The sequence below is a fragment of the Aegilops tauschii genome, chromosome 4, assembly GCF_002575655.3.
Source record: "Aegilops tauschii subsp. strangulata cultivar AL8/78 chromosome 4, Aet v6.0, whole genome shotgun sequence".
In the NCBI taxonomy this organism is placed as follows: Eukaryota; Viridiplantae; Streptophyta; class Magnoliopsida; order Poales; family Poaceae; genus Aegilops; species Aegilops tauschii.
In genome coordinates this window covers 24,880,965-24,903,630 of record NC_053038.3, presented here as the reverse complement: position 1 = coordinate 24,903,630, position 22,666 = coordinate 24,880,965, and the positions used below count along the sequence as shown (strand labels likewise).

The following is a 22,666-nucleotide window of genomic DNA, read 5'->3' as shown; positions in this document are numbered from 1 at the left end:
GTACTTGTCTAGAGCTCACTTTTGTCGTCAATCTTCATAATCCTTTGTCAGACTGCGGTGTATCACTGGCTTTCTCATTTTAACAATCCTCATGCGACTGTCGGATCCTTGTACCGCATATATATGAGAATCTGATCCCTGAGGCAGACTTGTGTTCTGACTGATTCTTGCTTCTGACCAAACTGTTGCGGATCTGTTACTTGCGATACACTGCCAGATGCTGCCAATTCACAATGTGATATCTTGTCCCAATGCTGTACTGATGATGGCTGGATGGCTTATGCTGGAAGCTATTGATAGTACCATGCCGAGGAAGGCTGGGTATCGTGCTTCAGAAGCTTCCTCCCTTAAAGACTTGCTAGGGGAGGACTCGGTACCTTATGCCGGAAGCTTTTGTGGTTGCTTACTGCAAAAGACAGAACCTTGCACGAGAAGTCATCCATATATCGCACTGAGGAAGATAGTGGAATCTTGCAGTGGAAGCTTCTCTGGTAGCTTGCGAGGGAAGACTGGGTTGCTTACGCCAGAAGCTTCTCCTTGTGATATACAGACATATTGCCACATATGCATACCATCTTAATACTTTTTCTATTGATTACTTGTATGCAACGGGGTTTGCTGAACTATCCTCCTTTCCGAGTGTTGAATCCATGGCACAATCTTGCTGATATTATATTGTCGATCTGGCACACAATTCATCTCATTTCTGATTTGATCATCACTGCCATGAAGAGTGCACACTGAGGGAGACTTGATTATCCATATTGTTGTGAGAAGTGCACGCTAATGCAAACTTGATTATCAGTCCTAAAAATCAGATATTCCCCATTTCACTGCAGTCGGCTAAGAATTCCATTCTGTTCAGCTGAGTTTCCAAACATATGCATTCCTTGCTGATTCTTCGGGTCCGGTGTCGGTTGACGAGCAACTTTAATACGGGGAAAATCTGGCAACACCGAAGGCCCAAAGAAAGAAGCAAAAGAAACGACAAAAACAAAAGCACACAAGCATACTAATAATATATATAATGCGAATAATCAAGCAACATCACATATTACTGCTACTCACACAATAATGTGCATGCACACCTAAGCACACAAATTTCGCGGAAACTCCGGTTTTACGATCTATTATGCTGTGGCGGTGTGCACGAATTTAGTCTGCGTGTGGAAGGAATTGATGTAACCAAGGTTACACCAAGCATTGGCCGAACACCGGTTGGATCTGAATGGATATGGAGGAGAGGACGGTCTTGGTGATCAAGTAGCGAGACACAAGGTCACGACTACATCATCATCAAGCGTACAAAAGGGAACCGTACACGTCCAAAGGATGAGATGACAGGGTAGGATAGCGGTGGAAAACGGGCTTGCTGGCATTGCCCTCTTCTGATAACCAAGATCAGTAAGGGTTGCCAAAGGGACGAGATGAAGAGCACGGTTCGGGATAGAGACAAGTCTATCACCGAAATAATATGGGTGGGTGGCGGAAAGATATCGACGCGATATCCGGGCATAACCCCTGCAAATGGTGTCTGGAACACTTGGTACCAGGGCATCACTCTGCTGGGACAGAGATGACGCCGAACATCGAAGAGCAGGCATGCTAAAAAGGATGGTGCAGGTAGTGGATCAAAACCGATACCACCTACACTCGCAAGATCACTATAAGCGACCCGATAGTAAACTATATGCACGCTATGCAATCAAACAAATGCAGCAAACAAGTGCAACAAACCAACCGGGGCTCTATACTACCATTTTCTAACGCTCGCGCGTGCTAGGGTGTCCTACAGCCAGACCTACTCTGATACCAAGCCTGTGGCACCCCGGCTTAGAGAAATCGGAACGCCCCGTATTCCAGCCCAGAGATCGAGAAGAAGTCTTTTGAAATACGACACTGCTTAGCATAGAACAAATCAACTCTTTATTACAATCTATATGGGTACAAGGAGATTACATCGGCACGGCGACACTACGCCTACCACGGTTACTCCATGCAAGCAGCGGAACAATGTGAAGCAGCTGAATAACTCTAGCAGCGGAACATCGATGACGGTGATGAACTCCACTCCGCAGGGACTCTGGCTGGAACGCTTATCCTAGCTCGCAAACAAGGAATCCACGACAAACAAGCAATCAACTCCGGCATGACCTGCAAACTGGCATGACACGCCAAGTCAGTACATTGAATGTACTTGCAAGCTTGCAGCAACCAAAGCAATCAAGACAAACAACATCATGGCAATTACTGGTTAAGCGATGATTAACATAATACTATCATATCAATCATAGCATGAACAACATGATACATCTAGAACAATACGAGCATGACATGAATATATGAACATGATGATACTAACATGCAACATGATGAAGCTATCATGCATCGACTTACTCTGCTCGGGTTACCTCGTAACCAATACATGCATGAACTTACCCTCGCGGACATCACACAATAATCTCAGGATCCAATCAAGCTTGGTATTGCAATACTACAGTAATCATTACATGACCACCAGGAGCTTGATCTTAACCCTTGACTCTCGCATAATATCACAAATATCCACCAACTCGGTATCCACGATACCACTGTGATCCTCTCATGATCACATAAATATCAACCAACTCCTTTCCTCATCGAACTAGGGTTGTCATTAATCACATTATCATTATTACTGTTGACTCACGGTGTGGCCGACTACGAACTGGGCCCATATCCGCGGGCGCGGCTATCGATAGATTTAAACACACACTCTGCAGAGGTTAGCACACTGTACCCACACCACGGAACCCATGGCCTCGCACTCCCATTCGGGTGGATGATACGTCTCCGTCATATCTATAATTTTTGATTGTTCCATGCCAATATTATACAACTTTCATATACTTTTGGCAACTTTTTATACTATTATTGGGACTAACATATTGATCCAGTGCCCAGTGCCAATTCCTGTTTGTTGCATGTTTTTGGTTTCGCAGAAAATCCATATCAAACGGAGTCCAAACGGGATAAAAACTTACAGAGATTTTTTTGGAATATATGTGATTTTTGGGAAGAAGAATCAACGCGAGATGATGCTCGAGGGGGCCACGAGGTAGGGGGGCGCACCCCTGACCCTCGTGGCCACCCCGTAAGGAGGTTGGTGCCCTTCTTTCGCCGCAAGAAAGCCAATATCCGGATACAACTCGTGTTAAAATTTCAGCCCAATCGGAGTTAAAGATCTCCGGCAATATAAGAAACGGTGAAAGGCCAGAATCTAAAACGCAGAAACAGAAGGAAACAGAGAGACAGATCCAATCTCGGAGGGGCTCTCGCCCCTCCCATGCCATGGAAGCCAAGGACCAGAGGGGTAACCCTTCTCCCATCTATTGAGAAGGTCAAGGAAGAAGAAGAAGAAGGGGGGCTCTCTCCCCCTCTCTCCCGGTGGCGCCGGAACACCGCCGGGGCCATCATCGTGCGACGGCGATCTACACCAACACCTCTATCATCTTCACCAACATATTCATCACCTTCCCCCATCTATCTACAGTGGTCCACTCTCCCGCAACCCGCTGTACCCTCTACTTAAACATGGTGCTTTATGCTTCATATTATTATCCAATGAAGTGTTGCCATCCTATGATGTCTGAGTAGATTTTCGTTGTCCTATCGGTAATTGGTGAATTGCTATGATTGGTTTAATTTGCTTGTGGTTATGTTGTTGTCCTTTGGTGCCCATCATATGAGCGCGCGCGTGAATCACACCATAGCGTTAGCTGTATGTTGATATGACTATGTATTGGAGGGCAAGAGTGGCAGAAGCTTCAACCTAGCATAGAAATTGATGCATACGGGATTGAAGGGGTACCAATATATCTTAATGCTATGGTTGGGTTTTACCTTAACGAATGTTAGTAGTTGTGGATGCTTGCTAATAGTTCCAATCATAAGTGCATAGAATTCCAAGTCAGGGATGACATGCTAGCAGTGGCCTCTCCCACATAAAACTTGCTATCGGTCAGGTAACGTAGTCAATTGCTTAGGGACAATTTCACAACTCCTGCCACCACTTTTCCACATTCTCTATACTAACTTTATTGCTTCTTTACCTAAACAGCCCCTAGTTTTTATTTACGTGCTCTTTATATTCTTGCAAACCTATCCCGTTACACCTACAAAGTACTTCTAGTTTTATACTTGTTCTAGGTAAAGCGAACGTCAAGCGTGCGTAGAGTTGTATCGGTGGTCGATAGAACTTGAGGGAATATTTGTTCTACCTTTAGCTCCTCGTTGGGTTTGACACTCTTACTTATCGAAAGAGGCTACAATTGATCTCACACTCTTACTTATCGAAAGAGGCTACAATTGATCCTCTATACTTGTGGGTTATCAAGACCTTTTTGTGGCGCCGTTGCCGGGGAGTTATAGCGTGGCATGAATATTCTCGTGCGTGCTTGTTTGCTTTATCACTAAGTAGTTTTTATTTTCTGTTCTAAGTTGTTTTCTATCTTTAGTTATGGGTAGGAAACGCAAAATGCCAAAAAACATTAGTGGTACCTACTGAACCAATGGTTGAAGAACCACTCAAAATCTATCACACTACTGAAGCTTTTTACTTGGATCATCTTCGATCCCTATGTGCTCGGACTGAAACCCCAACTAGCTTAGTCGAGGGCAAATTTTTAGATGAGCATGCTTGTTATGTGCGACACCGCATATCTAAAAAAGGGAATCTTTTACTGGATCAAATTCATCGTTTGTAGTGATATGCTTGGAATTTATGTGAAATATATGATTGTACTTGTTGTTTGTCGGAGTAAATGGCCACAGGTAGCCTAACCGACTCCCCCTGGCTCTTCGAAAAATTATCAGGCCAATCGTGCCTTCAAGCATCCAGAGCATGGGGCCGCCTTCCTCCGGCCGACTATCCCCAGGGCCGACTACCAGAAGGCGAGCCGGCCTCAAAAACCTTCCCGAAGAAAGCTACGAGATGGCCGACTCCAGGAAGCCGGCCCCAAGAGGACCGACTCCCAGAAGCCGGCCAAGACTGCACCCACATAACGGTGATAAGACGGGGCGTGACCGCAGTACAGCCCACTACCCCCGAATCCCGGAACATGCATGGCCACAGGGCGCCGTACGGGTCAGCCATCCCCCGTCCGGCGCGGCACTGTAGCCATGTTGACCTCGACGTCACCCACGATAGGCGCCAGTACGGCCCGCGGGCGGCGGGCCCCTTTAGCCAGAGAGACGCTCGAAGGCGGCCAGGCCTCCCCTAGTCGGCCTGGGGCGTAGCCGGCTCCCAATAGCTGGCTACCTCCCTCCCTCGAAACATGTGCATCATTCAGGAGACAAGATGAGGTGAGGCTACAGTGAGAGCCCGCAAGGAGGCGGCACTGTAGCCACGCTTACCTCGACAAAGCCCCCGTCATCAGGGGCGAGGCAACAGTAACCAGCCGCCGACAAGGCCCCCAAGCGGTGGGGCCGGCCTGTTGGCCAAGAGGCCGACAGCCGGCGGGACCCACCAGTCGGCGGGCCCCAATGGCCGGCGGAGAAGCCGGCAAGCACAGACACTGACGGCTGGGACCCACGCCCAGCCGGATTACCATTGTACCCCTGGGGGGTAGGCCTATATAAACCCCCGGGACACCCATGCAAAGGGTTGAGCTCACATAGTTTCACACACCACATAGAGAGAAAAGGAGAGCTAGCCTTGCCCTTCTTCTTCCCCTAGCCAAACAGCTCAAGGAGCACCTGTAGCTACTTGTATTGATCTAGTGATCATGCGAAGATCCCGCAGAGTAGGAATAGGGGTGTTATCTCCACGGAGAGCCCCGAACCTGGGTAAGATCCGCCGGCGTGCATGTCTTCGCCTTATCCCGTTTCCAGGCACCGGCGATGTCTTACTAGCTCCCACAATGATAAGCCACCCGTTGGCATATGTCGCACCTACCACCCGACATTTGGCGCCCACCGTGGGGCAGGTGCACTGTCGTCCGGAGACCTGTTCTGGACGGGAACCCTTCTCCTCCCCCGCGAGCGTAGCCAGCCCGCTACGCCTGATGGCGCTTGCCCTAACGCGCAGGAAGGCGTCGACGACGCCTACGCGGCGAGCTGCCTCGCCGACCTTCTTGGCGAGACTCGCATCTTCGACGAGCCCGCGTCCGACGTGGGCACAGACTACCCCGAGAGCCGCCTCGTCAGCCTCCTCGACCAGCTTCAAGTCTCCAGCGAGCTTGCTGCGGACTTGGAGTCGGTCGGCTCCACCGACCCGATGCTTGTCGACTCCGACACGGCATCGCTTGACGCCTTCCCCACCGACGTGGTGATCATCGACGACCCTCTCCCTCGAGCCGACAGTGGCAGCAGCGCTGTCACTGAGGTGCTGGTCATCAGCCACGGCACCGTCTCGGGCGAGAACGCCCACGACGCCCTACAAGCGGCGCTGCACGACTTGTCCGTCCCCATCCCGGCCGACGCCGACGCCGAGACTCTGGAGGCACGCCGCCTCGCCCTCATCGCGGAGGGCCAGAAGATAGCATCCATGAGACGCCTCACTGAGGCTCACCAGCGCGAAGTCGACCGCGCCGCCTTTGGTACGCCGCCTCCTCGTGGGCCGAGCGAGCCGGCCTCGTCAAGAAGTGTGGCGCGACCATTGCCAGCATGCTCGGAGCAGACCGCCCAGTCTACGCCACGCCACTCGAGAACTTGTGTGCCCTTCAGGCGGCCGCAGAAGAGCTGAACGGGCTGGGGGCTGATGAGCTCCCCTACATGACTAGACGCATCCAGCAGCTGATCAACGCGGCCGCAGAACGGCATGAAGCCGGCGCCCTCGCTGAGAGTCCTCCCCTACACTGAGAACACGCTGCGACATCCCGGACGCCGACTCCAAGCGGCGCCCGTGCAAGGAAAGACAAGGAGCCGGCTGCTAGCCGCAGCCGGACTCGGGTCACCATCGAGCGCGACGCAGATGGCCGCCCTCGAGCGGTGAAACGACAAGGAAATCCGCCTCCCCCCGCCTCGTGGGGAGAGATATCCCACCCCGCCGCCTGTCACGCATCCGACTCTCGGTGGCCGACTAGGCCATCGCGAAGGAGTCGGCGAGAATGATGCCCGCCATTGGATCGACCGCCTAGCGCGATCCCTGGCGCTAGAAGAAGAAGATGATGTCGGCCTGCCTTGCTATGGTCCCCGCATCCGCGACGAAGGGTTCTCACTCCCCAGAGACACGCCAAAGTACAACGGCTCCGTGATGCCGGAAGATTGGCTGATCGACTACTCTACCGCGGTCAGCATAGCAAACGGCAACAGGCGCGTTGCCGTGAAGTACGTCCCTCTCATGCTTCAAGGCATGGCACGCACATGGCTGAACAGCCTCAAGCCCTACAGCATCAACAGCTGGCTAGACTTCATGGAAGTCTTCATCCGCAACTTCACCAGCACATACAAGCGGCCTCCCAAGCCCCGCCAGCTCTCCTTATGCGTCCAAGGGCCCAGCGAATCGACTCGCGACTATCTCACGCGTTGGGCCGAGCTCCGCAACTCCTGCAAGGGGGTGCACGAGGTTCAAGCCATAGAATACTTCACCGCCGGGTGCCGAGTGGGCACCCTCCTCAAGCACCGACTCCTCTGCGACGAGCCGACTACCCTCGACGAGCTGCTGATCATAGCAGACAAATACGCCACGGCCGAGTCCTCGATGAAGACCAAGCTCCGAGTGGACGCCTCTGGAAAGGTGCTCGCTCCGGCTCCCAAGACGCCGACTGGTGACTCCAACCGACGCCCCTACCAGAATGACCACAAGCGCAAGGCCCCTATGCCGCCTTCCACCAGTCGGCAGGTGGCCACCGTCGAAGATGAGCAGCCCGAAGAGCGGCCTGCTCCTAAAAAGAAGGGCGGCAGGCCGGCTTGGCAGCCGGCCTTCTCCTACGAGCAAACTCTCGATGCCCCCTGCAAGTTCCACAGTGGCGCGAAGGCGTCCAACCACACGACCCGGAAGTGCCACTGGCTCACGCGAATCTCCAAGGGCGAGGGGCTGGTGCCGCCTCCGCCTCCCGGCCCGCCGCCTCCAGCCCCCCAGCAGCCGGCTGCTCGACCAGCAGTCGGAGCCATTCAGGATGAGTTCCCAGATGAGCACGCCGCCTACATCGTCTTCACGAGCCAGATTGAAGACAAGCGCAGTCGGCGCCGACAGCACCAAGAAGTCAACACGGTCGCCTCCAGCAACCCCGAGTTCATGCATTGGTCTGAAAGGCCCATCAGCTGGAGCCGGGCCGATCACCCAGAGGTGATGCCGTCTCCCGGCTCCTACGCATTGGTGTTGGACGTCACCCTCGTGACGGAAAGGCGAGCTGCCCGTTTCTCCCGCGTGCTGAATGATGGCGGAAGCAGTATCAATATACTGTACCGCGACACCATGGAGAAGTTGAACCTCAAGGCGAAGCAGCTCATGCCAAGCCGGACTGTGTTCCATGGCATCGTACCCAGCCTGTCCTATTCCCCAATCGGCAATATCAAGATGGATGTTCTCTTCGGAGACAAGGATCACTTTTGTCGAGAAGCGATCTGGTTTGAAGTAGTGGATCTAGATTGCCCTTACCACACCTTGCTTGGCCGACCTGCCCTGGCCAAGTTCATGGCTGTGCCCCACTACGCCTACCTCAAGATGAAGATGCCAAGTTCGAAGGGGATCATCACTGTAGCCGGAGACTACAAGAAGTCCATCGAGTGCGCTGCAGCCAGCAGCCGACTGGCCGAGTCCCTCGTGGTTGCTGAAGAGAAGAAAATGCTGGACCGAGTCGTGGCCATGGCCGGCAAGCAGCCGGCCCTGTCCCCCAACCCCAAGAAATATGATGCTTAGGGCTCCTTCCAGCCGGCCAAGGAGACAAAGAAGATACCTCTGGACCCAGAGAACCCGGAGAGATTTGTTGTCATTGGTGCAAACCTGGACAGTAAATAGGAAGGCGAGCTCGTCGACTTCCTCCATGAGAATCGAGACATCTTTGCATGGTCCCCACAGGACATGCCGGGTGTTTCGAAGGATTTCGCCGAGCACAAGCTACATGTCCGAGCGGACGCGAAACCAGTCAAGCAGCCTCTCCGCCAACTGTCGGAGGAGAAAAGAAGGATCATAGGAGAAGAGATAGCCCGGCTCTTGGCCACCGGCTTCATTATGGAGGTGTTTTTTCCAGAGTGGCTTGCCAACCCGGTCTTGGTGTTGAAGAAGAACAACAAATGGCGTATGTGTATAGATTACACCAGCCTCAACAAAGCCTGCCCCGAAGATCCGTTTGCCCTACGACGGATTGATCAAGTGATAGACTCCACAGCCGGATGCGAGCTGTTGAGTTTCTTGGATGCTTACTCAGGATACCACCAGATCAAGTTGGACCCAGCCGACCGCCTGAAGACCGCCTTCATCACACCATTCGGAGCTTTCTGCTACCTGACTATGACATTCGGCTTGAGAAATGCCGGTGCCACTTTTCAGCGTTGCATGCAGAAATGCCTCCTCAAGCAACTCGGCAGAAATGCCCACGTCTATGTAGACGATATTGTGGTGAAGACGGAGAAGCGCGGCACCCTGCTGGAAGACCTCAGAGAAACATTTGCCAACTTGCGCCGATTCCAGTTTAAGCTCAACCCCGAGAAATGCGTGTTCGGAGTACCACCCGGCCAGCTTCTAGGCTTTTTGGTCTCCGAACGTGGCATTGAGTGCAACCCAGTGAAGATCAAGGCCATTGAGAGAATGGAGATTCCTACCAAGTTGCGAGACGTTCAGAAGTTCACCGGGTGCCTGGCCTCCCTAAACCGCTTTATCAGCCGGCTAGGGGAGAAAGCTCTCCCCCTGTACCGACTCATGAAGAAATCCACGCACTTCGAGTGGAACGACCAAGCAGACCAAGCATTCCACGAGTTGAAGAAGATGCTGACCACTCCACCTGTCCTGGCAGTGCCGACTGAGAAGGAGCCCATGCTCCTCTACATTGCTGCAACTAGCCGAGCGGTTAGTACAGTCATCGTGGTCCAGCGCCCAGAAGAAGGCCGAGCTCAGTTAGTTCAGAGGCCGGTATATTATTTAAGCGAAGTATTGTCCACCTCGAAGCAAAACTACCCGCATTACCAGAAGATGTGCTACGGAGTGTACTTCGCCGCCAAGAAGCTGAAGCCCTACTTTCAAGAGCATCCCATCACGGTCGTATGCACCGCCCCGCTTGCCGAGATCATTGGCAGCCGGGATGCATCCGGCCGGGTGGCCAAGTGGACCATTGCGCTGGCTCCTTACACAATCTTCTACCAGCCCCGCACCGCCATCAAGTCCCAAGCATTGGCCGACTTCCTTGTCGACTGGGCCGAGACCCAGTACCTACCGCCGGCTCCCGACTCCACTCATTGGCGGATGCACTTCGACGGGTCCAAGATGCGCACCGGCTTGGGAGCCGGCATCGTCCTCACCTCTCCCAAGGGCGACAAGCTCAGATACACATTGCAAATCCATTTTGCCGCCTCCAACAATGTGGCTGAGTACGAGGCGCTCATACACGGACTCTGGCTAGCCAAAGAGCTCGGCATACGCTGGATCCTGTGTTATGGCGACTTGGATTTGGTGGTCCAGCAGTCATCTGGCGACTGGGACGCCAAGGACGCAAACATGGCGAGCTATCGATTCTTCGCCCAGCAAATCAGCGGATACTTTGAAGGGTGCGAGTTCCTCCACGTGCCACGGGCCGACAACGAGCAAGCAGATGCCCTGGCACGGATCGGCTCCACCCGACAAGCTATACCAACCGGTGTCTCTCTCCAGCGCCTCCTCAAACAGTCTATCAAGCCGTCTCTAGAGTCGGACTCTATCTTCGTACCGCCCGCCCCTGATGCAGTCAGATCCGACTGGAGGAACCCAGCACCCGGCTCGGGGACTTCAGAACCCGGCCCGGGGACTACAGCAGTCGGTCCGGGGGCTGCAGTGAAACAACAGGCGGTGGCCGACTCCAAGTCTCCACCACCCAACCCACCCACCCGGGTCACAGTGGCCGTACTAACAATAGAAGAAGTCACAGCTCCATCATGGGCCCAGCCCATCCTCAACTTCCTAGTAAACAGAGAGCTGCCGACTGATGAGATCTCGGCAAGACTAGTGCAACGCCGAGCCGGAGCATATGCAATAATAAACAGAGAACTTGTTAAGCATAGCGTCACTGGAGTCTTCCAGCGCTACGTCGAGCCAGAGAAGGGCATAGCAATCCTCAAGGATATCCACCAAGGCGAATGCGGCCACCACGCGGCCTCAAGATCACTTGTCGCCAAAGCTTTCCGCCATGGTTTCTTCTGGCCGACTGCTTTGGAAGACGCCAAGGAGTTAGTCAAATGCTGCAAAGGATGCCAAGTCTTCAGCTCCAAGCAACACCTGCCGGCTTCTGCACTCAAGACCATCCCCCTCACCTGGCCCTTTGCCGTTTGGGGGCTGGACATGGTGGGCCCATTCAAGACAGCCCGCGGCGGCATGACACATCTGCTTGTCGCCGTGGACAAATTCACCAAGTGGATCGAAGCAAAGCCAATCAAGAAGCTGAACGGGCCGACTGCTGTGACATTTATCGCAGACATCACTACTCAGTATGGTGTACCACACAGCATCATCACCGACAACGGCACGAATTTTGCCAAGGGAGCACTGGCACGTTTCTGCGCGACACAGGGCATCCGACTGGACTTAGCGTCCGTTGCCCACCCGCAGTCAAACGGCCAGGTCGAGCGAGCAAACGGCCTCATCCTCTCCGGCATCAAGCCCCGACTAGTCGTACCACTGGAGCGCTCGGCCGGCTGCTTGCTCGATGAGCTGCCGGCTGTCCTCTGGAGTCTACGTACTACCCCGAACAAGTCAACCGGCTTCACTCCTTTCTTCCTTGTATATGGTGCCGAGGCTGTCATCCCAACTGACATCGAGTTGGACTCGCCTCGGGTCACCATGTACACGGAGGCGGAGGCCAAGGAAGCGCGAGAAGATGGCGTCGACCTGCTGGAAGAAGGCCGGCTGTTAGCACTCAGTCGGTCCGCCATCTACCAGCAGGGTTTGCGCCGTTACCACAACAGGAAGGTCAAGCCAAGATCCTTCCAAGAAGGCGATCTTGTGCTCCGGCTGATCCAGCGAACAGCCGGCCAGCACAAGCTCTCGGCCCCTTGGGAAGGCCCTTTCGTCATCAGCAAGGCCCTAGGCAACGACTCCTACTACCTGATCGACGCACAGAAGCCGAGAGCACGCAAGAGGGATGATTCCGGCAAGGAGTCGGAGCGACCATGGAACGCCAATCTCCTGAGAAGATTTTACAGTTAAAAGCAGTATGTATCATGCTACCTTTTTGTATTAAGTACAAGACAACGGCCCCCCCGAGGCGCACTCGGGGACTACCCTCCTTTATCTATGAATGACGAGTGTCATACCCATGAATGTACTATTACATTTGATTCTCTATCTGGCACCGGGCTCGACTAGTCGGCCCGGGGACTGGCCGCCTTGAGTTATATTAAAAGTTCTACCTGAAGTCAGACAAGTAGTGTGCAACCACCCGAGCCCTCTCTTGTTATAAGTCGCAGCTCGAAGAACCGACTGTCCGACTGGCAAGAGCCAAAGGCAGGAAAGGATGCCCACACGAAAACGGCTAAGGACTAACGAACTTATATAAAACAAGCCAGCCTCCAACCACGCCTACCGGCTGTAAAAACAGCCGGCTGGCCGGCTTCCCAGTCACTTCGCTACAATCCAAGAAAGCTAGAGTACTTGCCCTCCCAACCGGCCAAGCACTTCTCCAGCCACAGACTGCAGAGCAGCTGTCCGGCTGGGAAGGCGGCAACCAAGGGAGGGCGGCAAAGGAAACAACCAAAGGATGAAAAGCAAGAACAATGGAAAGCCAAACACATGCATGATTATATTTACACATAAGGCCTTCAACAGGCCGACAGTCAAATATAGTTCGAATACACCCCAAGTGGGTGGAACTGCGCAAACTTAACGAAATATTGTTCAAAGAGTAATAAAACAGGAAAGTAAAGGCGACAGATTAGACTAAGGGCGCAGCAGGGGAGCTGGGCTGGTCAGTGGAGACGGCAGCGCCGGCTGGAGGAGTGGCCGGCTGGCGAGTCTCGGCTTGATCATCGCCGCCTGCAGGCGGTGCGCTCGCACGCGCCTTGTTGCTGGAGGCACGGTCAAGCTGAGGCTGGCCGGCTGCTCCACCATCTGGCGCGGCGTCTTCATGTAACGTCCACGATGCGGCTATATCTCCCACGTGTCGAGGCACGACTTAGAGGCATAACCGCATAGTGGTTTTGTCGCAAGAAGGGTCATCTTCACACAATCCCATGGAATGAACAAGAATGGGATAAGGAGTTGGCTTACAATCGCCAATTCACACAATACATAATAAAACATACATCATTCAGAGATACACACATAGGTCCGACTACGGAACCAAAAGAAAAGAAGACAACCCAACTGCTAGATCCCTGATCGTCCCAACTGGGCTCCACTACTGATCAACAAAAAGAGAAACAACACAACGGACAAGATCTTCACCGAGCTCCCACTTGAGCTCAGTAGCGTCACCTGCACTGGTCTCATCGGCACCTGCAACTGTTTGGAAGTATCTGTGAGTCACGAGGACTCAACAGTCTCACACCCGCGAGATCAAGACTATTTAAGCTTATAGGAAAGGATGGTGTAGTGAGGTGGAGCTGCAGCAAGCACTAAGCATATATGGTGGCTAACATACGCAAATAAGAGCGAGAAGAGAAGCAACGGAACGGTCGTGATCTAGCAATGATCAAGAAGTGATCCTGAACCCCTACTTACGTCAAACATAACCCAGAAACCGTGTTCACCTCCCGGACTCCGCCGAGAAGAGACCATCACGGCTACACATGCGGTTGATGCGTTTTAATTAAGGTCAAGTGTCAAATTCTCTACAACCGGATATTAACAAATTCCCATCTGCCACATAACCGCGGGCACGGCTTTCGAAAGATAATACCCTGCAGGGGTGTCCCAACTTAGCCCATCATAAGCTCTCACGGTCAACGAAGGATAAACCTTCTCCCAGGAAGACCCGATCAGTCTTGGAATCCCGGTTTACAAGACATTTCGACAATGGTAAAACAAGACCAGCAAAGCCGCCCGAATGTGCCGACAAATCCCGATAGGAACTGCACATATCTCGTTCTCAGGGCACACCGGATAAGTCAAGCTACGAGTAAAACCAGACCTCAAGTTTCCCCGAGGTGGCCCCGCAGGCTGCTCGGTTTGGACCAACACTCGAAGGAGCACTGGCCCGGGGGGGTTAAAATAAGATGACCCTTGAGTCTGCAGAACCCAAGGGAAAAGGGGATAGGTGGTAGCAAATGGTAAAACCAAGGTTGGGCCTTGCTGGAGGAGTTTTATTCAAAGCGAACTGTCAAGGGGGTCCCATAAATCACCCAACCGCGTAAGGAACGCAAAATCAAGGAACATAACACCGGTATGACGGAAACTAGGGCGGCAAGAGTGGAACAAAACACCAGGCATAAGGCCGAGCCTTCCACCCTTTACCAAGTATATAGATGCATTAGTTAAATAAGAGCTATTGTGATATCCCAACATAAACATAATCCAACATGGAGCAATCTTCATCTTCACCTGCAACTAGCAACACTATAAGAGGGGCTGAGCAAAATCGGTAACATAGCCAAACAACGGTTTGCTAGGAAGGTGACAAAGGTTAGAGGTTCATGGCAACTTGGGAGGCTTGAAAAGCAAGTGGTAGGTAGCACGGCATGGCAATAGAACAAGCAACTACCAAAGCAAAGATAGAAGTGATTTCGAGGGGTGGTCATCTTGCCTGAGATCCCGCAAGGAAGAAGAACGAGTCCATGAAGAAGACAAACGAATGTAGTCGAACGAATCCTCACAACTCCGGAAAGAAACCGAAGCTAACGAGAGAAGCAACCCGGAAAGAAACAAACAACATAGTAAACAACCACCACATACACATGGCATGATGCAAAAACAAATATGATGCATGTCCGGTTTAAAGAGGCATGGCATGGCAAAGTGCAACAAACAACACTACAAATTAAGTGGAGCTCAATATGCAACGAGTTGCATATTGACGAAACACCACATTTAATTATTTAGTTCTCTCTCATTTATGTACCCAACAATATTAAATGTTATTAGCCATGGCAAGAGGTGAAGCATAATTAAACAACCTATCTAGGCAAGTTTAAATGAGGCCGGAAATAACAAACGACAATGCCGGAAAATCCCCATATGTCGATTAGCAATTTTTAACGCAAACATCAATTTAGACATTTTAAATGTTGTTATCATGATGCGGATGACAATGCAAGTTATATGCAATTTTATAAAACGTGGACACGAGCATGTTATGAAGCATTTGTTACCGTGGTGGAACGAAAAAGGGTGCCACGGCAACGAATCCGAAAATGGTGCCACGGCAACATATCGGTTCCGGTAGCTCACGGAGATACCGGCGCAAGGAGAATTGTGCGGATGTGTGAAACACGCAAGAGAATGGTGGGGTGCTCCCGGTTACCGGGTTCCCACGGTACGGCGGCATGGTAAGGAAACGAGTGACAGCGTGCGACGAACAAGTCGGGCACGGTGCAAACGCAAGCAACTCAAACAACACATGCTTTCGTTCACGGGCGCCGTTCTCGGGGTTATACCTTCGAAGCGTGCATTCGGGGCGGAACGCGTTCGTGTCGAAGGAAGTAGGTGTACACGTTTCGTAGATGAACTTGACGTAACCGTGCGGTAGTCGAACTTGGCGACGGTAGTGGTACACGTTTTCGTAGATATTCGAGTCAACGGTAGCGGTACTTGGTGAATCCCGAAACGGTCTTGGCGTCTTCGCGCGTAGGGGTACTTGGCGTTTCCGTGTAGTCGGTCTTGCCGGTCCCGGTCTCGGCAACCTAGTTGTACAAGAGCATCATCGGACTTGTCGAATCCGAACTCTTCGAGGGCCGTCGTGGTACTTGGCGCTTGCGGTCTTGACAGCTCGAAGGGGGTGCTTGTCGTCCTCTGTCTTGCGGGTCGTGGTACTTGGCGTGGAGGTAACCATCGGGCTGCCGTTTGTTGGAAACGAGCTGTACCAGGGAAGATCAAAGAAGTGGCAGCAGCAACAGAGTTGGCCGAAGGGGACGGCTCAGGCAGGAGCTCCATAGCACAGCGATGAGGCCGACGGAGATGCAACAGGAGATGGGCGCGGAGGAGGCAAGAAGGCGCGGAGGCGACGGTCTGGAGAGGGAGCTGCAGCGGGGTCGCGGAGAGGCAGGTGGCGCGGCGCTTGTCGGAGGAGGGAGGCGAAGCAGCTCGGGGCAGCGGTGTGCACGGAGCGGTGACGGCCGCCGGAGGCGAGGACGCGGGGTCGAGGCAGAGGCGACCGGCGGGGGACTCGGCGACAGGGACGGCTTGCGGGGGCTCCGGCGAGTGGCGCGGAGGCGAAGGCGCGACGAGCTTGAAGATGACAACGGCTGCGGCGCGGGGCGACGCTCGAGGGTGGCCGGAGCCAGGCGGCATCGCCATGGGAGCAGCTCGGTCGAGCACGAGCTCGAGACGGGAGGAGGCGCACGAGGCGCGTGCGAAGACGAAGGAAGAAGATAGAGGGCGGCCGACGACGGACTTCGCGCTGGTTGCCGGCGGCAGGAGGCGGATCGCTGGTGCGATGCGTGTGTGCGTGTGTGTGGCGGCGCTGGGAGGACGAGAGGGAGAGGGTGAGGATCGAGCGATGGGTCTCCCTGGCGGCGCTAGGAGGTTAGACGGGCTAGGGTTAACAGAGTAGTGGCTGGGCTTTGTGAGGCAAATGGGCCTGCCTGAGTGGTGGGCTGCGGGAAGCCGCGGTGGCCTGGGCCGACTACTGTAGGGAGGCCCAGCTGGGCCGGCTGGGGTCTCTCTCTTCTCCCTCTCTCTCTAATTTCTTTTAGCAGAAAAGAACTAGAGAGAAGAAAAAGAAAGATAGGGTTAGGGAAAGAATTTGCGCATGGGGATTATTTTCCCGGAATCACAAAAATGTGCTTGATCCAGGAAAAATAGAAGTGGCCTGATTGGACGATGTAAATTCAAATGATTTAAGGGAAGTGAGGGTTGGGAAGGTCCAAAAATGTTCGGATTTAGGCGGAGCTTCGATAAAAGAGATAAGAATTTATGGCAAAAGTTTGGAGAACAAACATGAAGCAAAAGGCATGATAATTAAATTGCAAGTGTGTTATGGTGATTCCAAAGTTAATGGAATATTTTTAATATAGCTTCCTAATATTGGGAGGATATGTTCTAAAGAGAAGTCACCCTTCCCTCGATTTAAATAGATCGAAGATCCATGCAGTTTACTTGGTTGAGTTTTAAAAATTAATGACATGATGGCATGATGACATGATGCAATGCAAAAATAAAAGAGCAAGCACCAAAAGAAACACGCGGTGATCACGAAAAAAAGGAAGTCATCTGAAGCGTCGGTCTCGGGGCGTTACACTTCACCCTCCTCCTCCTCCTCCTCGCCCTCGTCGCTGGAGTCGATCTCCTCCGCCGAGTCCTCGCCATCTGCCGGGTTCAGCCCGAACCACTCCTCCGGCTGGGCAACGCCGTTGTCATCCACCTCAGGAGCAAAGGCACTGGTGTCGGTGTAGTCGGCGATCGCCGAGGCACGCTGGATGATAGCCGGCCGCACCGGCTCCAGCTCCGTGTCGGCCTCCTGCCGCCAGGTGGCCAGCTGGTCCAAACTCAGCTCAGGATACCATGCCTTGACGAACTCTAGCGCCCGCCTGGCGCCTGACCGAGCCGCAGAAGCCTTCTAGGCCTCGAAGCGGCCGGCCGCTACCTCCAGCCAGTCGGCAGTCTGACTGGGGGTGCGGGGAATCACCTCGCCGGGCCAGAGAGCGGCCAGCACCTGCGCCCCAACACGCTGAAGCCGGCGGAGCATGCGGTGAGCCGGCTGGTGGCGGGCTTGAATCGCCAGGAGCTGTTCCTCAAGCGACCGGCGAGCATTCGGCGCGATCTCGGCGCGAGCCTGCCTTTGCGCCTCGCGGTGGGCCTCGACGACCTGGTTGGCGGCAGTAGAGTAGCCAGGGAAGTACTCTGCACAAGAAAGAAAGAGAAAGAAGAGAAAAATACCAAGTTAGAGAGTGAACCAAACGGCAAGCGGCAAGCAAGGAACGAAGAAGAGGGCGGCCTACCGTCAACCAAGTCTTCGATCTGGCCATAGCCGTTGATCAACGACTGCCTCGCCTCGTCCCAGCTCGCCGCCTCGGTCTCATATTCGGCTTGGAGGGCGGCCTCGCTGTCCTGCACCGCCTTCAGGGCCGCCTCGTGGCTCTCCTCCTGGCCAGCCAGCTTCTTGACCAGGCGGTCACGCTCCTGAGGCAAGGCGTCGAACTCGGCTTCCTTAGCACGAAGGGCGGCCTGAGTCCCACCCAGCTACTCCCTCAGTTTGGCGTTGGCCACTGCAGATATGGCAGAGAAGAAAAGAGCAATAAGAAAGAAGTCGTCAAGAAAGATCCGAGTCGACTGCTCAGCAGTCGGCCCAAATCTCGGGGACTACACCCAGTGGATGCGCTGACGCGCCCCCACGTGAGATAAAAGATGAAGCACTTACCCCGGCTCTCAGATAGATCAGCATTCTTCTGGGTCAGCTCCCGAGCCTGCGAGTTGAAGGCAGCCGCACGGAGGTTGTGGTAGTCCTGCAAGTCAGACAGAGAAGCAAATGAGAACAAGATAGCAAACAAAGCCCACTAAGAAGTTCCAAGCCGCCTGCTCAGCAGCCGACTCGGAACTCAGGGACTACACCCAGTGGGTGCGCTGACGCGCCCCCACGGAAGAAACCAAGATCAAGAAGCAATAACGGGAAGACTTACCTGAAGTGCCGCCCGTGTCGCGAGGAACTCGTCATTATATTGCCTCAGCACTGCGGCCTAGGACTGAAGCCGGTTCCGGACTTCTTGCGCCGTCACATTCACCACGGCCGTCCCACCACCCGGCGTCCACCCCGAGCTGGCGCTGGCCGTCTCCATGTCCTGGGCCGACGAGCTGGAGCCCGCGGCCTTCTGCGGGTCCGGAGCCGAAGTTGCCTTCCCCGCGCGATGGCGACTGGACCACCAGGTCCGTCCTCGCAGCCGTCTCGCCCCCAGCCGATTGCGCAGGCGGCGCGTTAGGCCGGCTGCCTTGGGCCACCCCAGTCGGCGAGGGCGGTGCCGCCTCCCTCTCCTAGACGACGACGTCGTCCTCCCTCTCCAACACCGGCAGGTCACCGCCGGTTTCCTCTGGCGGGGGCTCCGGGATCTCGGGTGCCGCAACACGCAGGGGGGTGACAAGCAAGGCCCCCTCCGCTGTCGTTGCGCCTGCGGCCTCCGCCTGGGCCTTGGCCGCCGCGTCGGCACGTGCCTTCGCTGACTCCTCCGCCTCCTCCCGTGCCGCCTTGGCGGCAGCCGCCCTCAACTCTTCCGCCTCCCGCTCCTCCCGCGCATTTCGCTCCATCGCCGCTTGAAGCTCAGCGCGGGGGTCCACACGGCGGGTGCTCCCGGATCCTCCCGGCGATCCAACCACGGAGGCGGCAGCAACCCGCTCAAGAGAAAGCGGAGCCCTGATTTTTGAGACAAGGCAAGGATTCAGAAATCGACAAGAAAAGAAGAAATAGTATGCAAGAGAGTCTACACATACGCCGAAACCATTTGCGGCTGCTTCACCACCTTGAGGAAGCGGGCCACCTTCGCGGCCGCCTCATCCCGTCTGGTCGCCGCCGCCCCGCCCTTGGGCTTCTTCGGCCGACTGCCAAACAAGCCCGACGCGGCCCGGCGCTTCTGCGCGCCGCCCCGAGCAGGCGGCGCGGCGGAGGAACCCACGCCATGGCCGGACGCCGGCTGGCGGCGTGGGATGATTTCTTCCTCATCGTCATCTGGCCAGCCGTCGAAGCAGGCTCCAAGCCCGGAGCCGCCTGCTTTGCCGCCCGCTTCGCCGCCTCCTGCCTCGGTGTTGTCGTCCATGGCGGCCGCCCCGAAGTCGGGGTCCTCCAAGTCATGCTCTGCCCGGTCGGGGAGAAATCAGCGATCCGCCCCCGACCCGGCCGCAGGTCGAAGGAGAGGGCTCTGCCAAGACGTGCCGACTGGTCAGAGTCGGCCAAGAAAAACTTGGTGACTAAGAGAAGAAAGGATAAAGAAAGCATACCGTAGGCGGGGGATGAGCACGGGAGTACGGCTCCTTGCCAAACCGCCACTCTGCGGAGAGCTTGCAGTTCGCAAGATAATTCACCATATGAGCCACCTCGTCATGAGGCATATCCTTGGTGCACATCCGACTCGGATCGAGTTGGCCGCTCATCTGACAGATCAGATGAGGGCGGCTTTGAAGTGGAAGCACCCGGCGTGCGACGAAGGCGGCCAGCAGGTCGGACCCAGTAAGGCCCTCCAACTGGATCATTACCCAGAGTCGGGCGACGGCCGCGGCTCCAGCCGGCGACAGCGTCACGGCCCGATAGGACCACTGGGGCCGCCTCCCAGCCGGCGGGCCGGCTACGTAAGCCAGCAAGTTGACGTAGTCGCCTTGCGGGGCGACGTTATTCACGTAGAAGTACGACTTCTTCCTGCGCTTCACCAACTGGATCAGCGTGATGACGGGGAAGGGGTTGTCGGCTGCCGCCCTCCGCATTGCGATGAAGGCGCCGCTCTGAGCCAGCACGCCCTGCATGCGGGTCCGAGCTTGGTTTGGAAGAATTCCCCCCAGAGCTCGAGGGGGGAGAATGCCAAGAAAGCCCTCGCACAGAGTGACGAAGGCGGACAGCAGCACCACCGTGTTCGGAGTGAGGTGGTGCGGCTGGAGTTGATAAAACTCGAGGAAGGGGCGTAAGAAGGCGCTCGCGGGCAGACCGAGGCCCCGCAGGAAGTGCGAGCGAAAGATTACCCGCTCGCCTTCCTCCGGCGCCGGCGTGATCTCCTTCTCGGCGCGAGACGGACCCGCACCTGGTCCTTGCCGGGCAACCGCCGCGTCTTGCGGAGGAAGTCGATGTGGTCCATATGGACGTTGGAGCCGTCCCTGTCTCCGCCGTACTGCATGGTGGCGAGAAGCTGGCGAGAAAGGATGCGGCGGCGGAGGAAGCACGGCCCTGCGGCGGCAAAGCCGTGGGGTGGTGCGAATATTGGCAGGACGGTGCGGTGGTGATATGCTGCTGTGATGGAAAGGAGGAGGAAGAAGATGGCGGAGAGAGGAGGAGCGTGCGAGCGTCTGCCGCTTCCCCTCCTCCCACTACTTACAGCCTCGTGCGGCGAAGCCAAGGAGGCGAGGCGTGGGGGGAACATGGGATTAACTGAGCCCACTCCCCCACGTCCCACGATTATTGCGCCCTAACGGCGTGTAGAAACCGCCACCGGAAGGCGTGCGGCCAGCTTTGGGCCACAGAGAATCCGCGCCTGGGCCTACGCGTAGGAGTGGTGGGCCCCCGGCCTGCGGTGACGTCCTGTCGCGCGCGTGGGTTGGCAGGCTTTTTTCAGCCGGAGGATGCCACGTGGTTCGCGGGCGGCGAGCGGCCGGCCTGCAGCCCGACGCGCGCACCAACTGACTCCCGCCTTCAGACTTTAGAAATTTTGCCAAGACGGCGCGCCCAACCGAAGCCGGCTCCCAGCTGCTGGCTCGTCAAGATAAGAAGCTGACCGAGCTTCTCGACCTCCTCTCAGCCTCGAAGCCCAACCAGCTTCGGGGACTACTGTCGGAGTAAATGGCCACGGGTAGCCTAACCGACTCCCCCTGGCTCTTCGAAAAATTATCAGGCCAATCGAGCCTTCAAGCATCCAGAGCATGGGGCCGCCTTCCTCCGGCCGGCTATCCCCAGGGCCGACTACCAGAAGGCGACCCGGCCTCAAAAACCTTCCCAAAGAAAGCTATGAGATGGCCGACTCTAGGAAGCCGGCCCCAAGAGGACCGACTCCCAGAAGCCGGCCATGAAGAGAGCCGACTCCCCGAAGCCGGCCAAGACTGCACCCACCAGGGCTGCACCCACATAACGGTGATAAGACGGGGCGTGGCCGCAGTACAGCCCACTACCCCCAAATCCCAGAACATGCATGGCCATAGGGCGCCATACGGGTCAGCCATCCCCCGTCCGGCGCGGCACTGTAGCCATGTTGACCTCGATGTCACCCACGACAGGCGCCAGTACGGCCCGCGGGTGGCGGCCCCCTTTAGCCAGAGAGACGCTCGAAGGCGGCCAGGCCTCCCCTAGTCGGCCTGGGGCGTAGCCGGCTCCCAATAGCCGGCTACCTCCCGCCCTCGAAACATGTGCATCATTAAGGAGACAAGACGAGGTGAGGCTACAGTGAGAGCCCGCAAGGCGGCGGCACTGTAGCCACGCTTACCTCGACAAAGCCCTCGTCATCAGGGGCGAGGCAACAATAACCAGCCGCCGACAAGCACAGACACTGACGGCTGGGACCCGCGCCCAGCCGGATTACCATTGTACCCCTGGGGGGTAAGCCTATATAAACCCCCCGGGACACCCATGCAAAGGGTTGAGCTCACATAGTTTCACACACCACATAGAGAGAAAAGGAGAGCTAGCCTTGCCCTTCTTCTTCCCCTAGCCAAACAGCTCAAGGAGCACTTGTAGCTACTTGTATTGATCTAGTGATCATGCGGAGACCCCGCAGAGCAGGACTAGGG

At 55.3% G+C, this 22,666-nt stretch overlaps 1 protein-coding gene across 2 annotated transcripts; it reads right to left on the bottom strand.

Moving 5' to 3' along the window:
- Positions 1 to 1,897: 1,897 nt before the first annotated feature.
- Positions 1,898 to 17,465, bottom strand: LOC141021177 (uncharacterized). 2 transcript variants are annotated; one of them, XM_073496138.1, is made up of 3 exons: positions 15,697 to 17,465; positions 14,847 to 14,937; positions 1,898 to 2,161 (listed from the first exon to the last, which is right to left on the bottom strand). In XM_073496138.1, the coding sequence occupies exons 1-3, from the start codon at positions 16,553 to 16,555 to the stop codon at positions 2,035 to 2,037; spliced, it is 1,077 nt and encodes a 358-aa protein (XP_073352239.1). In that variant the 5' UTR covers positions 16,556 to 17,465; the 3' UTR covers positions 1,898 to 2,034. The 2 variants fall into 2 exon arrangements, with proteins under 2 accessions (XP_073352239.1, XP_073352240.1); XM_073496139.1 differs by lacking the exon at positions 1,898 to 2,161 and adding an exon at positions 13,337 to 13,606.
- Between the last annotated feature and the right edge of the window lie 5,201 nt (positions 17,466 to 22,666).

Coding starts and splice junctions, on each gene's coding strand:
- LOC141021177 (XM_073496138.1), bottom strand. CDS start 16,555: ATGGCGATGCCGCCTGGCTCCGGCCACCCTCGAGCGTCGCCCCGCGCC. Junction 14,938..15,696: donor CCCGAATGCACGCTTCGAAG/GTATAACCCCGA, acceptor TTCTCTCGTTAG/CTTCGGTTTCTTTCCGGAGT. Junction 2,162..14,846: donor TCTTCCTTGCGGGATCTCAG/GCAAGATGACCA, acceptor GTGTCATGCCAG/TTTGCAGGTCATGCCGGAGT.